General features: G+C 32.2%; 1 protein-coding gene across 1 annotated transcript in view; it reads right to left on the reverse strand.

Moving 5' to 3' along the window:
• Positions 1–276: 276 nt before the first annotated feature.
• The window catches only part of LOC131875277 (uncharacterized), a 30,511-nt gene continuing 11,663 nt past the window's right edge, over positions 277–19,124 (reverse strand). Inside the window, exons 2-3 of the mRNA XM_059219359.1 lie at positions 510–1,604; positions 277–373 (exon numbers count right to left, since the gene is read on the reverse strand). Coding sequence (XP_059075342.1) covers positions 277–373; positions 510–1,604 — 1,192 coding nt within the window. The remainder of the gene's footprint in view (positions 374–509; positions 1,605–19,124) is intronic.

Consider the following 19,124-nt stretch of genomic DNA (forward strand, 5'->3'; position numbering starts at 1 on the left):
GCCTCTTGATGGTGGAAACAGGTTTGAAGGCACAACGGAGACCTTTTTTCCCAAGGATTTTTGAGATTTTGTGAGAAATGCCTTCAACATAAGGGAGAGAGACATACGGGGCCTGCGATGGAGAGGGCACGGGATTCGAGATGGAAAGGAAATGAGATTTGGCTTGGAGGAAGGCCCGAGTGATCTGCTTGTTCGAGTAGCCATTCCAAAGGAAGACTTGACGAAGATGGGAGAGCTCTTGGTCTAAGTTATCCTTATCACAAATCCGATGAGCTCTTAAAGCCAAGGTTTTGAGGATCCCAACTTTCTGGCTATGGTGGTGATGAGAAGACGAATGAAGATATAAGTCAGTGTGGGTAGTTTTGCGAAACACCTGACGACCAAGGGATCCGTCAGGTTTTTTACAAATTAAGACATCGAGAAAGGATAAAAGGTTGTTGGATTCAAGTTCTTTGGTGAAGGCAATGGACGGAGAAATGTTGTTGAGGTGAGTATGAAATTCCTCTAACCTGTCCAAGCCGTGGGGCCAACATACATTGGTGTCATCCATATATCGTTTCCACCATTTTGGCTTGAGGGGGAAAGAATGTAAGGCCACCTCTTCAAAATGTTCCATGAATATGTTGGCAATGACCGGCGAGAGAGGGGAGCCCATGGCTACTCCGTCAACCTGTTCATAGATAACACCTTGGAAGGCGAAGAAGGTTGACCTTAAGCAAAGTTCCACTAAAGAGGCGATTTCCTCATTGACCTTAAGCTTGACAATCTCTATGGCGTCTAGAATAGGGACCTTGGTGAAGAGGGACACCACATCGAAGCTCACAAGAGTGTCTTGAGGGTCCAACTTAGTGTCCTTGATAAACTGGACAAATTGGTTGGAATCTTTGATGAAGGAGTTGGAGTTACCAACAAGCGGAGAGATTAATTTGGCAAGAAAAGCGGCTAACTTGTAAGTCGGAGACCCAATGGTATCGACAATGGGTCTCAAAGGAATGTTGGCTTTGTGAATTTTTGGGACCCCATATATACGAGGGGTCACTTCCTTAGACGGAAGAAGATGAAGTTTGGTAGAATCATCCAAAGAGGAGTTAGAAATAGCAGATCTAACTGCCTTCAGAATCTTCGGGCACGGGTTACGAGACAAAATTTTGTAACTACTGGAATCTGAGAGGAGGATTTCCATTTTGGCCAAGTAATCTGGTTTGCTCATAATGACCGTGGCATTGCCTTTGTCAGCTCTTGAGATGATAAGGTCATTATTGTGCATTAGATTATTGAAGGCCAACAGCTCAGCTTTAGGGATGTTGAATTTAGGAGGTTTGGCATAACGGAGCGCTACAGCACAATCTTGTCTAATCTCTTCAGCAACATCAAGAGGGAGGGTACGAACCGCATTTTTGATCTCGATGAGGAAGTCGATGTGCGGAATGTTGCGAGGAGTCAAGGCAAAGTTAAGACCTCGCTTGAGGAAGTTGAAAGCGAGAGGATCAATGTGGGCGGGAGAGAGGTTGACCACAAGTTTGGTCTCCCAATTACTAATGGGGTTGATGATAGGGGCTGACCTAGGAAGAGTGTCGAGATCCAAGGCGGGGGGAACTGTTAAGCTTTTGTTGATTCATCCATTAAGATTAAGCAAGAGATTTCTCACCCACAAATGTGTTAATAACCTGTTTTAAACATAACCCATCGTATGCTTCTTATCTGAAATGAAATTTAATTATCTCATCGTCTTTATTGGAATGATATTTTGTACAACTTAATAATATTTTTTTATATATCCTTTAAATGGTTTATTTTAGAAATTCATGCATTTCACATAGGTATCACATTCTCTATCAAGTGAAATGGTTTCTATGTTTCTTTCCATGTTAGATATATATTCGTATATTATTCTCACATTCTATGCCTGTGGTTTACAAAGTCTCCACTTAATCTCAATTTCCTGATCAATTACAGTTTTCGTATTTCCCTATTCCTTTCTCGATTTTAATAGACAACTCTTTTAATTAAAAAAAAATAGTTTCAATTGCAAATTTTTGTATTCCTCTATTCCTTTCTCGATTTTTAAAAAAAAAATGTTTCCCTAGTAGCTTGTGTATTTGATTTTTTTCTAGCTTGATTTTCTTTTGATTCTGACACTATTGATATAATGCTTTTAGAAACTAACCAGGGCAACATAAAACATTGAACTTAAAAAAAATAACTCCAACCTATTATTGAATGATTAAGAGATTGAATTTGTTAATGGCTATGTATGATTAAACCAACTTAAGGTTAGCCTAATGAGATAATAGTGAGCGCATAGTATTAAATATCTTGTGCCTCATAATTATGAACATAATTAATATTATAAAAGAAACTTACATATAAACTAAATTATGTAGTTGTATATTTCATAGCTAAATTATTTTGTATGTCTCCAATATTATATTGTTAAATTAGCGGTTCAATGTATAGAATTATGTTTTTGTTTTATAAAATTTTAATAGATTGGATATGGATTCGGTGGAGATCAAAGATATCCTGCCCCCATCGGGTGATATGATAAGAATTAGGGAGATAAAATATTACAGTCTTTTTTTATTATTATTTGTAAAACAAAAACATAAAAATATTTAGTAGTCATATTCTTTTCTAATTGGACTTTTTAGATTAAAAATGCATTATCTAGTATAATCAAATTAAAACATATAGAATTAAAAACACACAATAAATAAAAAATAATCATATCCAATAAATTAGAATTTCAATTAGAATTTCATTTTGTAGTGGTTTGTATATATGCTGCAGTTAAGTATTTTCTTGGTAGTTTACGATGAAAAACAAAAAAAAGACCAATTGAAAACATCCTAACTATTATTACCATCCCTCGTGACATTTACTATCAGTGTTATCCATTGAAAGAGCTTTAGGAGTTGACCGGGTCAAAAGAGTGTTCATCAAGAAAGATTATAACTGTTATTATTATTATTATTTTATATGACATTCACGTGGAGTACAAATGAAATAACATAATTTCTAACAAAGAAAAACTTAGTTCAGTCGAGGTAGTTTCCTTTCTTGGAACAATAGCTAGAAAACAAAAAAAATTGCCACATGTTCCACTTCTCATGATTACTCTTGAACTTGAGTAAGTTCCAATGATCTTCTCTTTGTTTCCGAAGCATATAAGAATCCAAATGCTCCATATACTGTTCTTTATTGTGAATTTCTTAAAGAAATTGAAATTCGTAGTTGCGGAGAAGTTGATCGGAATTTGTCGAGAATGGGAAGGACGGGTTTGTGGGGCCGCCTCAAGAAAATACTTCAACGAGTACCTGCTACAGATCTCTACCCTAAATAGTTTATTGATAAGTAACTTAATCACCAAGTTTTTCTTCCATTCTAGGTATATTTATTATCCAGCGCAATGACCAGGAAATTAATAAATAGACAACTGAAAGGGACATGTTGGAAACTTCAAGATGAATAATGTATCACAAATATCGGTGTATTCAGACACAGTTGTCCTACAGTGCCCTGGAATAAATTATAAATTATAAATTGTAATATAGTGGTCAACTGCCACAAAGTCGCTTAAAACCATAATTATAGTGTCCATCATTCACTTATAATTGGAAATGCAGCGTAAAACCGGCTTGTTGATTTTAATTGACCACACTTACATATGCTGTTGATTTTAATTTACCACACTTGTCGTTTTTGTATTGATCTTTTTGTTGTTTGCGTGGATATCCAAACATGTTAAACTACGCCCCGAAACTTCTCTACAAATAAAAAAAACAACCAACTGGCCGGTCCCTGCTAATTGTCGTAAAGGAGATTTCTATACGTTTGGAACACATCATGAACTAAAAGAATAACACTCCAAAGTGGTGTAATAGAGAGGGGTCAGTAGTTGTACAGAGTCTAATAGTTAGTTATACCAATTTGTTGTTTATGATATCTAGTTTTGTACATATTTTTACTATATACTGTAAATAAATAATTTACAAGAAAATAAAAAAATTATCAAATGTTCATCAAAATAGACCAATACTTGAATACAAGAGAACCTTTAACTGTTATATGAAAAAGGTATAAATACATTCATTAACAAGTGAAATAAATCTTTTTTTGTTTCAAATAAAATATGATCTGTCCTATAAGTGACTCATTTATACAATAAGACGCCCACTTCCACAAGTACTATTACAAGAGAACATATAAATGTTATATAAAAAAGATATAAATACATTCATTAACAAGTGAAATAAATCATTTTTTGTTTCAAATAAAATATCATATCTATCCTATAAGTGTGCATCATTTATAAAATAAGATGTCCACTTCAGCAAGTACTACTATCATAGTGAAAAATATTATTCTTATGTGTACAATTATTGGGGTAGCAATGTGTATGCATTGGAGTATTTCATGTTAATATTTTTTCTTATCACAACTATAAAAGGTGAACACAATAGATACCATGTTTTTTTATATGAAATAAGGGGGATTTTTGAAAGGTTTTAGTGTTCAACAATCAGTCCATTTGTGTTCAATAGAAGTTGTATTTTATATAATAATGTTGTTTTCATAACAACAAATATTTTTTTGTTTTCAAGTATTGGTCCTTTGGTGTTGGATATAAAAGTTAGAGATAACACATACTTATAATTACTAATAGGTATTTGGTCCATTTAAGTTGCATATAAGCTATATTTTACATTAAAATACAATATTGTACTTATTACAAATGATATTTTTTAATTCAACTACTAGGGATTTTTATATTAAGTTTTGGTTGAACTTTTTAAAATTCATTTTTTGGACACTTCGCACTACATGTGTTATTTTGATGAGTTGCACGATGAGTCACGTTTTCAAACCTTACATATAGATAGTTAAGTGTCACTTTTACATTGCTAAAAAAAAAAAAAAAGTCTAACAATATTCCATGTGACAGCTACATGTTGATGAAGTCATCCCTCACGACCACTAGTCCCTCTCCCCTACTATTCCATAATAATTTGGATTGATTTTAAATTTTTTCACTTTTTAAAAGAAGATTCTTTTAATTTATTAAAAAGAGTGAATTATATACTTATGTGCACCTTTTTTTGGTTTATTTTAATGAGGTGGTTTGATATAATTATTATTTATTAATTAATGATATATTATTTTAAGAACTTAAATTTGTTTTTTAGTATTTTGCTCATTTATTTACACATGCTTTCCTATATTTGACTTTATCTTATCTTTATTCATATATTCTCATATTTTCACATCCATATATTTATAATGGTAAAATTATATATTTATGTTATTTTTTAAATTTTTTTTAGTTTTTTTTAATGAGCTGGTTTATTATAATTATTTATTTAAAAATTATACATTACGTTTTGAAGTTTTTTTTTTTTTCTAGTTATTTATTTATTTATTTAGTATGCTTTCATATATTTGATTATATCTTATCTTTATTCATATATTCTCACACTTAATATTAATTAGGCTTCCACATTTAGACAATCATTTTTCACATTGACATAAGTATTTTATTGTCATTGGCTAATCCCATGACAAGAGATCAATTTCACTCCTCATGAAATTGACTCTTAAAATTAAAATATTCAAATTAAAAAATTGTTGATTGCTACCTATTTCATGCTCATCATGAGTTGACTTAGCACACCTTTGAAATAATTCATTTCTACATAATGACATCCAAAGGAATTTAGTGTGCATTCATTCTCATCTATAAAATCTTTACTTTTGAGTAGTCGAGGAACTTGAATCTATATCAAATCAATCTAGATCATTTCAATGACTAAAGAGTGTTATCTTCAATCATTGCTAATATGATTGTATAGGTAGCTTAATCAAAGGGGTTGGCCCAAGAAAATATGACTTCTATGATCTAATGATTTCATCAATGAATTTTTAAATACTACTAATCCCTCATAATCAACACAAAGTCAAAAACTTAATGAATTAAAATGAAGAATTCCTTAGTTATCTAGCTTAGGTTTGTGGAAATTGACACAAATCTACACTATGTAGAATTGACTTGGAGTTGAAAAATTAACCAATCACACCATTTAGAGCCTATCATAATTTAAAGGCATTTTATAGAGATAGTTTTTTCAGTTTGGAATGAAGTCTACTGCTCATCATAATTCTTAAACCTATATGACTTAATCCTCACATTTTATTTTATAAATAAATATTAACAATTTGGTGTGTCTTTGTTAGAATATTAATCTTTACTTGGTAAAGGTTACTTATTTATTTGTATTATGTTAGGAGATTCCTTTGAAATACCTACAAATTCTTTGTCCTTTTGTGTTATCTCACACGTGTGTGAGGATATATCATTTCTTTGAATTTCTTTATTAAGAAATATTTGTTATCTCTTCATTAAGAGGATTTTGACACATTGCACTGACATATTATGAATGCTGACATTCATAAAATTGGGATTTACAAAGTAACTCCTCTCCTCATATTTGTTTAAGAGATTCTTCTTCTCTCTCTCTCTCACACACACACATTCCTAGGCTATTGCCTTCCATTTATAATTCAAATTCACATCCGACTTCAACTGCACCTAAAGCCAACCAAGACATATGAAAGTCTTAAAGTAAGGAGGCCCTTGGTTTCATTGGCATTTCAATCATTCTCGAGCTTTATATGTTCATTGGTAATTATACAAAATCCTATGAAGCGTTGGAAATTCTAAAATCTACTTACGATAATTCAAATGAATCAATAAAGATCCAAATTTAGGATCAACTCAAAGACCTCAAGTATACTGATTTTAAAAGTATGGATGACTTTTTATTAAAGTTTGATTCTATTAATATTCAATTACAGGATTTAGGAATTAAACTTGAGAATATACGTTTAATTTATATTATTCATAAAAAGTGTCTTCCTAGACAATTTCAGTAGTTTAATATTACTAATATTCATCCTCAATCAACTATTCCTTCTTTAACTAGTCACCTTACTTATGATATTTTTCATGTTTTTTATGTCAAAAGGAAGCAAAAATTGATTTATTTTTGTACTCTTAAAAGTATTGAGCATGCTTTTATGTCTAAAAATCATAATCATGATTTTAAATCTAATAATAATCATCATTATTCTAATAGTAAATCTAATTCTCATTCTAAATATTATCATAATAATACCAATGATAATAAAAAGAATACTTCTTCTAAGAGGCCTCATTATACTTATTGTGGTAAAGATGGTCATTGGTCTAATAATTGTTCTAAGAAGCAAAATTGTAAAAAGGCAATGACACAAATTAACCAACAAAATAAACCTAATAATATTTTTTTCAATAATAATGGGAATCAATATTGTCATGATTTTACTTGTACTTATAATGTTTCTCAACCTCTTGAATGGGTTATTGATTCAGGTGCCTCTCAACTTGATACTTCTATGCAACTTGATACTTTTATACAAATTTTTATAATAATTATAGTTCTAAAGTAGAAGAAATTGGAGATGTGAATGTAGCTAATGGTAAATTTCATGATGTTCTCTATGTTCCCTAATTGAAAACTAATTTAATTTTAATTTTTAACCTTTGTCAAGATTAGAAGATTGGATTCTATAAGGATATGTGTTATGTGATTGATCCAAAACATAACAAAGTTATTTCTAATGTTAAGTTGGACAATGGTAACTTGTTTAAGTTTTATGAGCTTTCCCATTCAAAATATTCCTTACTTACCACCATTTGATTTCAATTTTTGGCATGATAGACTTTGTCATATCAATGCTAACAATATTTCCTTGATGGAAAAATATAACATGGTAGAAGGATTTCTTAGTATTCCTCCTTCTAAAATTGTATGCACAAGATGCATGAGTGGTAAGATGCATAGGGAGCTCTTTCCAAAAAGTCAAGAATGGAGGGAAAATCATAAGTTACACCCGATTCATAGTGAGCATTTGGGACCCATGGAGAATGCCTCCATCCAACGATTGAGGTATACATTTACGTTTGTTGATGACTTTTCAAGAAGAACTTGGATTTATTTTCTCCATAGTAAGGATCAAGTTGTTGATGTTTTATTTTAAATTTCATAAGCTTGTTGAATGGAAATATGGATTGAATATTTAAATTATTAGAACTAATGATGGTATGGAATATATAAATATTTATTTCAATGGTTATTTAAAATATTTTTGTATTAAACCTAATCTTACTATTCTGTACACACCTCAACAAAATGGTGTAGTAGATTGAAATCATAGAATCATTATTGAAATGGCTAGATGTTTGTTGCCTGTTAAGATTACGCATCATAAATTTTGGGTTGATTCTATGGCTTGTGTTACTTATCTTATTAATAGGACTCCTTCCAAATAATTAAGGGGTATAACTATTGAAGAGGATATTTGGATCCATTGTTTATGTTCATAAACCAAAATAAAAAAGGCAAAAAATTAGATTGTAAATCTTATTCTCATATATTTATTGGTTATGATGAATATTATAAATCTTATAGAATTTATAATCATATCACTAACAAAGTTAAAGTTGTTAGATATGTTTGCATTGTTGAAAATGGTGCTCATGATTGTTCTAAAGTGCATGATTGTGAATTTTCTCAAAGTAAAGTTTTGATTGTGGAGGGCGATCCTCCTTCTCTAAACCCTCCTAAGGCATCTCTTAGTCAGAGTAATAGTGATAATGATAGTGATAATGATAATTCTACTCCTCATGATTCTTCTCCAGGTGATAATTCCATTACATCTAAATGGAACCCTAAGTGGTTGAAAACTTTGATTCAATAAAGTGATGATTATTTAGCTAGAATGGTTAGGCTTGGACTAAAAAATACAATTATTTCAATTATGCTCCAATCTGTCTACTATGGTAAATATAAATGGTCCTAAATCCTTTGATCAAGCTAAAAAATAAACCTCATTGGAAAAAGGCTATGCAAGAGAAATATGATGCTTTGATAGCTAATCAATCTTGGGATTTGATTCCTTTACCTCAACGTAAGAATATTGTTTCCTATAAATTGTTATATAAAAGTAGGTTCAATTCAACTAATTAAGTTAGCAATTTTAAATATAGATTACTTTCTATAGGTTTTTCTGAAGTAGAAGGCCTCGATTATATTGAAACCTTTTCTCCTATAGCTAAAATGCTAACTACTAAAGTAGTTCTTACTTTATTTTCTCATATGCACTGACTTAATCATCAAATGGATGTTAAAATTGCTTTTGTAAATGGTAATTCGCATGAATAAATTTATGTCTCAACCTCCTAGTTTTTTGAAGGAAGGTAATGAACACCTAGTTTGTAAGTTAAAGAAATATATCTATGGTTCGAAACAATTTCATAGAGAATGGTATTTTAAAATCAATGCATTATTTATTTCTCAAAGTTTTATTAGAAGCAAAAATGATTTTAATTTATATATTAAGCATAGTGAAGACGATATTGTGATAATTATTTTATATGTTGAAGATTTAATTCACTTCAATTTATAATAATTTGATGTATGAAGTTAAGTTTCAATTAAATCAAGAATTGCATATGACAAATTTGGGTCTATTGCATTGTTTTCTCGGTATGTAAATCTGGAAAACACCTAATGGTATTTCTATCTAAAAGAAAATATGCTCAAGATCTTTTAGATACATTTAAGATAAATAATACTAATAAATTGTCCACTCCTTGTGAATTACGCACTAAACTAATGATTGATATGAAAATTCCTGTTGTTAATGCTACTTTATATAGGCAACTAGTTGGAGGTTTAAATTATATAACTCTTACTAGGCCTGATATTTCTTATAGTGTTGGTTTAATCTCTAGATTTATGTCTAAACCTCAACAAACTCATTTCAAAGTTGAAAAATAAAGTTTGAGATATGTCAAATGTACTATTAATGTTGGTTTATTTTATGATGTAAATTGTCATTTTATTTTAAAAGGGTATACTAATTTAGATCTAGGGAGAGATCTCAATTATTGAAAATATACTTGTGGATACTGCTTCTTTATTGAGTCAGTGCCATTTCTTATAAAAGTAAGAAACAATAGTCTACTTCTCTTGGTTCCATGGAAAATGAATATAAAGGTTGTACTAATGCCTCTAAAGAAGCTTTATGGTTAAGAAGATTTTTTGAAGACTTGGGTCTACCTCAATAAGATCTAAACCTTTGTATTATGACAATAAAAGTGGCATTGCCTTGGTAAATAATCCTATATTCCATGCAAGGACCAAGCATATTTCTCTTCATCATCAATTCATTAGAAAGAAAATTGAAGACAAGAAATATTTTCTTGTATATTGGAAAGGATAAGATCAGTTTGCCAATATTCTCAACAAGCCCCATTGTAAAGAAAAATTCCAAATTCATTGTAAAAATTATGGTTTTACAACCCATTGAAGGGTTTGATGTAAACTCCGCAAGTAAGATTAAGGGGGAGTGTTATAATATTAATTTGCACCTCGTAAATAATAATTATTTATTTTTATAATTTGCATTATGTTAGGATATTCTTTTGGAATCCCTACATGTTCTTTGTCCTTTGGTGTCATCTTACACATGTGAGGATGAACCATCTCTTTTAATTTTTTTATTAAGGAATATTAATTGTCTCCTCCTTATGAGGATTTTGACACATTGCACACATATTTTGAATGGTGACATTCATATAGTTGGGAGTTACAAAGTATCTCCTCTCCTCATCTGTATTTAAGAGATGCTTCTCCTCTCATTCCTCACATGATATTATAATAACCCCCCCCCCTTCTCTCTCTATCTCTCTCTCTCATATTGTAAGGCTATTCCCTTCTATTCATAATTGATAAGGGTTTTTTTCTTTTCTTTTTCCCCTTTCCAAATCTCATGTGTCTCCTCTCCTATTTTGTGATTTTGGACTCAAGTTTCTATTCATTCCTGGTAACATTACTTTGATCAACAAACTTATTGGATTATTATTTTATTTCTTTCTCTTATCTTTATTATTTCTAAATTTAAATTGATCAATTTTATTTACACTACTATATATGCATATTTAATTAAATTAGACTAAATTTAGAAGAAGGTTATAATATTTTAACTTTATATTTGTGGTGATTCCATCAAATCTTACATCATATTGGGGTTCTTCTTAGGATTTTACCTTCACTATATTAGGGTCTTATATCTATCCTTTCTAATTGCATCACCCTTTACCAAATATTTTTAGGGTTTCATTTCTCATTAGTGTTGTATATTTTTTCATAAGGTTTATCATTTATTTTATTATATCACTTTTTTAATCGTATTGAATATTAAATTCATGTGAGATGTTTAATATTTTAGATACTCAAAATTCACTATCAACTCAAAATTCTTCATTTTATTTACTAAATAAAAATTAGTTAGTTAATTTAAGTAGTTATTTCTATAATCCACTAATATCTCATATTATTATAACTAAATGATATATTGGGAAATGAGAACCTAGGCCTATGAATGCATACTAAGATCTCAAATTTCTATTATGTAGAATTGGAGCATTGAAACATTTAGAAAAAATCTTGATAAGAGAGAATAATGTTGAAATTTTATTCCTTTGTTTTCAAGAGAATTGATATTTTGAATTGTGTGTATGATATCTAGGATTAATGATAGAAAAATGATAGATTTTATAGTAGTATATATTATAGAAAAAGTAATAGATGTAGTAGGCCAAATATTAAAGGGATACAAAATAGAACTAGAATTTGAAAAATGGAGTAGAGTGGTCTTGACATAAGTGATGTGTGAGCCCTAGTCTATAATGGTATTTGAAATTGATGGAGGTGACCTAAAATATAATCAAGAGGCTCTAAAATATTGTCTTCCTAATGTTCAACCTAGAAAAAAAGACAAAGGTGCCCAATGAAGTAGTTTGGAATTTGTTGTATGTTGAAAATATATTACAACCTATAACAACTTGCTTTGGACTCCTATTTTTTTTCACTATTGAATTTTAACCTACACACATAGAAAAATAAAGAACAAGGGTTTTGTTATCTATGAGCTTGGAAAATTCAAACCCTGTGTTGTTGCTCTCACCTCCACAACAACTATTATGATGAAAAGAGTGCATTTCTTAAAAAGTATAAAAGATACACCATAACAGAAATGAATTAACAAATTTTAGTTCAATTTTGAAATCCTTGGTATGGAATTTCATAGAATGATATATTGAGATAATGAAGTCTTGCAACATGTTAGTGCATTATTTGGTCAAAGAAAATATAATGTAGTTGATCATGATTGTTGTAACAATGTTGTATGCTTGAATGTTTTGCTCCTTGATTGCACATCTAGATTTGAGTTTCTTGATTGAATGATAAAAATATTATTTGAACTTTCTAGAGTATATAGAAATTTGAAATGAGAATAGGATTTTCATTTATATAAAACTTACACCTTTTCAAAATTAATTTTTGAGGAAGGCCAACTAAAATAGGAAAATTCTTTCTATTTTCTTATTTGAGATCCATTCTTCACAATTTGAGTTCAATTTGTTTGGTCAAAGGTGACTAGTATACTAATCCTAATTAAATGAGCTACATAAAAGCTCATACATTTGTAAGTGCGCCTAGAAACAATCCTCAAACTAAGCACAATTAGGCATGTAAATCAGGCACATCTACCAAACTTTGTCAAAACCTAGTGTGAAATTTAATAACTATACCATTTATGATAGTACATTTAGTCCCCACTTTAGTGGTTGTATGAACTTATTCTTATAGTCCTGCTAAAGTATATAGATAAAAGGCATGTACTATTGGTTGCAACAATGAAGGAAAACTAAGAGGGGGGGTCAATCAATTTTCACCGCATTCAACCAATTAGGCACAATCTTAGATTTCAATTAATTGCACTTGGAATAAAGATAAAGACAATTAAAAAAAAACACATAACACCAATATTTTGACATGGAAAACCTGGTTAAGGGAAAATACACAGTGAGAACCTACCCACAATAAGATGATATTCTATAGTAGTATGTGTAAATATCACAATGGGGAATGTACATGCATTCAGGAACACTACTTAAAGCTCACTGCTCAAGATATAATGACCCAAAAGTTTCCAACCCTTAGGGAAGGTTCACTACCTTACAATAATGATTGGACTACAATCCAAATTACTTGAACTACAAAAATAACATCTGCTAATGCTTGATGACAGTTTTGGTTAAGCTCATTTGTCTGCCTTGCAATAATCTCTACTCAATACTCTATACCAAAGGATAAATTCACCTATGCACACACACACCACTCTCTAATAATGTAGAAACTACAACGACACTCAAATTACATGAATATAAAACCTATTTATACAATTCATCAACCTTGACTACAAGGTCAGCTAAACAATCAAAACTCAATTACAAAGTTACATCACACGATACATAAATAAACCACCAGACTAGTATAAGGTCATAGATGACATAGAATAGACCTAAACCAAATCTCCAAATATGTATCACTACTGGAAATCTTTCCAAGAACAACCACAACAACCTACACCACCAGAAATACTGCATAACATAGAGAATATCACTAGATCAGCAAAATCACCAATACCACACATAAGGATCAATCAAGACCTCAAAAAAAAGGAAATGATCAAGAAACACCAACAAAGCACATTAGAACCTTCCTTAATAGCTGCACCAACACCACTTAATCAAATCTTCATCAATCAACACATTAACTCTCAAGAACAACAAACAACAACAATTCAGACTATAAAGATGACTTGCAAAGCACCAAATCACAAACCATCTAAAATGTAGATGCATGTGAACATCTAAAACATTCTCCCAAATCTGTAACCAAGGATATGATCATACCAAAGCACAATGGTTCAAATCTCAAATTCTACCAACCACTGAAGAAAAAGATTAAAGTATAAACCAAATCAAATAATTTGATCAAGTAAACTTATGGATCACTAAAACCAATAAGGAATGAAGTATTCTAGCATCCCAAATAGATAAACCAACCATGTCAACTCAATGCAATCACCGGATCACCAAACAGCTCTCTACAACACTAAAACATAGAAATATGTTGACATCGATAACAACAACATATCCTAGTAGCACCAATATCCAACAATCTCCCCTTTTGGCATTGATGGTTGTTAGATTCTACAAGAAGTGAGAACTGAGCCATGATCTGATATTAGTCATAGATCACATGCAACTCCCCAAGCAATAGATGATCAAAGATCAAAATAGCTGAATGAAGATAATTCTGATATAAGAGAAAAATAGAGACAAAGAAGAGAATTTGGAGAATACTGTCATCGATCTATCACTAAACTAGTGAAGGTGAGAGTATAGTGTTTATTATATAAAAAAATATAAGCACACACATCCAGGGGGTGCATTAACTCCTATTCCCCATAAAAAGTGGGAGTTTTTACCTTCTTGGTAAATGCCAAAACATGTGCATAACCTCCTTACATGAAGACAAGAAAGGAGTTGATAAAGTTGGCACATAAGGCCAAAAGAGGGTGAGAAACCCAACTACCCCATAACCCACTTAGGAAATGACAAAATAGTGGTTATGAGAGGTGGTGCAACAAGCTAAATAAGGGTGTGTAGCTCAACTACCCATGTGAGCTGGAGAGTTACACATGTAGCTGAGGTATTTCGCCATGTGTCCTCATATAAACCACTCCTATTAACCTAAGGAAGCCTAAATAATATTTGTGTAGGAAAAGTAAATACCCCCTAACATAAGGAAAATAAAAAACCTACACTAACACCCCCTTAAGCATATCCTAGGTGGGTGAAAAGATGGGTCCCAACAAATAAGGCTATGTTAGGTACCCTTGTACATAGATATCATACCCAAAAGAAGAAGCCCACCCATAAGAGGAATAGCCCCCCCTCAAATAGAGAGAATGAATAAAGGACTAAGAAGCCCTTCCTGAAGTAGACACTTGTCACATCCCAATTAAAGGTCACAAATAAAGGAACTTGATTTTGGTGAAGGGTTTGGTGAAGATGTCTGTAGTCTGCTCTGATATAGAAAAATACTTAAGATCAATGATGCCTTCCCAAATCAACTCTCGAATGTAGTACATATGTATCTCAATATGTTTCATCCTTTGGTGATGAGCTGGATTTCTTGAGATCTATATAACACTTTGATTATCATAAAATATGATAGTAGGCTTCCTGACTCGAATACCAAACTGAGTGAGAATATTCTGAAGCCAAATAGCCTCGGTGGTGGCATTAACTACCCCTTGATACCCAACCTCTATTGATTAAAGAGAAATTGTAGACTGCTTCTTCCTCGACCAACAAACTAGACCAGAACCAAGTGAGAAGCAATACCCTAAAGTGGACTTGCGATCCTGAGAATCACCTGCCTAATTTGAATCCATATATCCCACCAGGTCAATAGCCATACCTGCTGCATACTAAAATCCATAATTGTGAGTACCCTAAATATAGTTGAGAACCCGCTTCACTACTTTCCAATGTAGCTCATGTGGCTCCTGCATGAATCTAGAAACCATTCCCACTACATATGAAATGTTAGGTCTTGTATGAATCAAATAGATGAGACTTCCAGCAAGTTGTTAGTATAAGTTTCCATCAACAAATGGTGAAGAGCTTACAATCAGCCATGTGAAAGCTAGAGAGCATATCAAGTGCATACTTTGGCTATCCAAGGAAGATACCTCAAGATGACTGAGTGATCTCAATCCCCAAGAAGTAATGTAGAAGACCCAAGTCTAACATTAGAAATCTATCATGTATAGCATTTTTCACTACCTTGATGGTGGACGAGTGACTCCCTATGATCAACAAGTCATCAATATAGAGAACTATAAATATGAGAGTATCATCTTGTTGCAAAATGTATATGTTAGGATCAGAATGAAATCGAGTGAAACCAACTGTCAGAAGGAAGGAGTCCATCTTGGCATACAAAGCTTGAGGAGCTTGTTTGAGGCCATAGAGAGACTTTTGAAAATGACACACATGTGAAGGATCCTGAACAAATCCCCATGGTTGCTCCATGTAGATTTCCTCTTGAAGGTCACCATGAAAAAATACACTGTTCACATCCATCTAATGAACTTCCCAATAATGAGATAAGATATAGCAAGGACAAGTTAGATGGAATTCATCTTAGCAATTGGAGAAAAAGTTTCAGAGTAAACAAACCCTAGAACTTGGGAATTACCTTTTTCTACCAAGTGAGCCTTATACTTATCAACTGAACCATTTGCTGCAAATTTTGTTTCATAGATCCACTTGCATCGAACAAGTTTCCTTACCTTAGGAAGAGGAACCAAATCCCATGTGTGATTCCTTTCCAAGGAATTAAACTCATCTTGCATTGCAACATCCCACTGGGGAACACCTGAAGCTTCTCGAAATGATTATGGATCAGAAGCAAAAGAAATGAAAAGATGTGGAGTCTGTTAAAATTTTGACCTAGTTCTTTAAGTATATGATGGATCACCAAGCCTATCTCCTGCTGACTCAAATATTTGTCAATCCTAAAGAGGCACTGAAGTTGGAGAGTCTGGGGGAGAACCATCAACCTTTAAATGATGATAATGAGAAGAATGTGAATCGTCATCATCATTGTCACCATCTAAAGTGTAGGAAGAAGACTCCTCATCAAGATTAGGAGGATTAATATCCTAAGAAGAACTGTCATCATGATACAATGTCTCCAATGTGATAGTGGATGGAGAAGTGGTATGAGAAGAAATAGAAGAACTCTCCTCAAAATGAACACTTCTCTCAATGAACAACTCATGTGTAGAGGGATGGAGAAGTCTATAACCTTTGACATCATCTAGATACCCAGTAAATATGAAAGGCTTACTCTACAGATCCATAGCCTCTGTTGTAATGTGGGCCCATGCAACAAAACCAAACAATCTGAAGTGCTTAATTGTAGCTTTCTGACCAATCCAAGCTACAATTACCAAAGACTTGGAGTGAATCATATAATTTTCCATATCCTTCAAAGACCTATTCTTGCATTCTATGATACCATTTTGCTAAGGACTATATGGAACCGTGTGCTGAATGTTGATACCTTTTGAAGCACAAAATTGTTCAAACTAATTATTAAGATATTAACCCCTATTATCTATACACAAAATCTTGATGAACTTCCTAGATTGTTTCTCCACAAATACCTTAGACTTTTATTTGAGAAAGTAAGCCAATGTAAATCTGGAAAAGTCATCAATAAATGTCTAGACATATCTAGCCTTGCTGAAAGATGGTTGTGGGAATGGTCCTACCAAGTCACTATGTACCAACTCCAATAGTTGTGTAGCTCTCCATGCTTTGCCTTTATCATACTTCTCCTCAAGATGCTTACCAAGAATACATCACTAGAAAACTCCATCAAAAAAATGAATAAAAGGCAACCCTGAAACCATGTCCTGTTGATTGAGTTGTTTCATGTAACGGTAGTTCAAGTGGCCAAATCATTGATGCCACAAACAACTCACCTCATCTACATGAGTGAGTAAAATCATCGAAGGAGAGTCAAGAACAAAAATGAGAAGACTGATATAATCTGGATTGATGATCTTCTTTTCCCACAACAATAATAGACCAATTATGCATTTCAGTGATTACCATTGTATTTGGTGTGAACTCAACTCACTTGCTAGAACTAGTTTGAGTGATCTGATAAAAAGATAGGAGATTAGTTGATAAAGATGCAACGCAAAGGACATCCTTAAATGTTCCTTCACCCATATCAGCAGACCCTCTCCCATGCACTTCAACATGAGTGTCATCACCCATTAGTATGGAAGGCATAGAACATGGCTATAAAAAGGTGAAATCATCTTCTCTAAAAGCCATGTGGTGCGAAGCACTCGAGTCAATTATCCAAGAATTGGGTTGTGAAGCAACAACAACTAGGGCCTTACCCTTTCATTTCCCCTTACACTGATCTATGTCCTTAGAAGATCCTTCTGATAAACTCTATTTGACTGAATCAGGCACCTTGATATTATTCTTTTTAGGAAGATTTGAAAGGTGGTCAATTTGTTTCTTTAAACACTTATGTTCATCATGACCAAGCCTCTTAAAATAAGAACACTTGACCTTATCCTTCTTAGTTTGATCACCTTTTGATGAAGAGGTTTTATTATCTTCTTTTGAAGTAGCAAATTTCTGATCTTTCTTCTTCTCTCCTTGGTTCTTTTGTTTCTTATCTTGCTTACTAGACCCTTTCTAGTTCTTTTGTGCCTTGATTTATAGCTAAGGCATGTGACTTAGAGGGTTTTATTATACCCATTTTAACCAATTTGTCTTTCTCGATAGTGAGTTCTACAGCAAATTTATCTATAGAAGGCATTTTGAATGTGGCACCAAGGGCACATTACATAGAATAGAATGTAGAAACAAACACTAAATAGTTGGGACCAAGCTCAGAAAGAATACTGAAGATCAATTGCTTATCATCTTTCTTAGTTCCACATTATTCCAACTACAATCTTACAAACTTAAGTTTAGTGAAGAAGTCTTGTATAGTATCAAAATTGGTTGGATTCAACCCTATGAGTTCATTCTCCAATCAATGACCTCTTAGCTCATCCTTCTTACCAAATATGTTTTCCAAAGTGGTCCACACTACATTTGGTGTAGTGGCAGATTCAATGTGAAAAAGAAGGTCAGGAGAGACTACCATACATAGAGTACCAAAAGATTCATCACATTTATTAAACCATTTAATCTCTTATGCAACATCTTGAGGTTCAGTTTCAAGTCCCATAGTAACATGATGACATCCATGTCTTTTCAGATATATTATCATCTTATATTTCCATTCAAAGTAATTATATAGTGTTAAAAGTTGAACTATAGCTGCATCCATGATAGCAAAAAACAAGATTGCAAAGAATCAAGAAAAGTGCAAGAAAGAAGATAGAAGAGACACGCCCTCTTTCCACTAGTCTCAGAAATCACCACCCCTCCTACAAGCTTGGCACTTTATAGTTAGTGCATTTACAAGGATTTTTATAAGATTACAATTATTTTAAGGATGCAATGGCAAAAAAATAAATTTCAATACAAATAATTTGAGACAAGATCTGAAAAAAGT

The sequence above is a fragment of the Cryptomeria japonica genome, chromosome 4 (genome assembly GCF_030272615.1).
Source record: "Cryptomeria japonica chromosome 4, Sugi_1.0, whole genome shotgun sequence".
Lineage (NCBI taxonomy): Eukaryota > Viridiplantae > Streptophyta > Pinopsida > Cupressales > Cupressaceae > Cryptomeria > Cryptomeria japonica.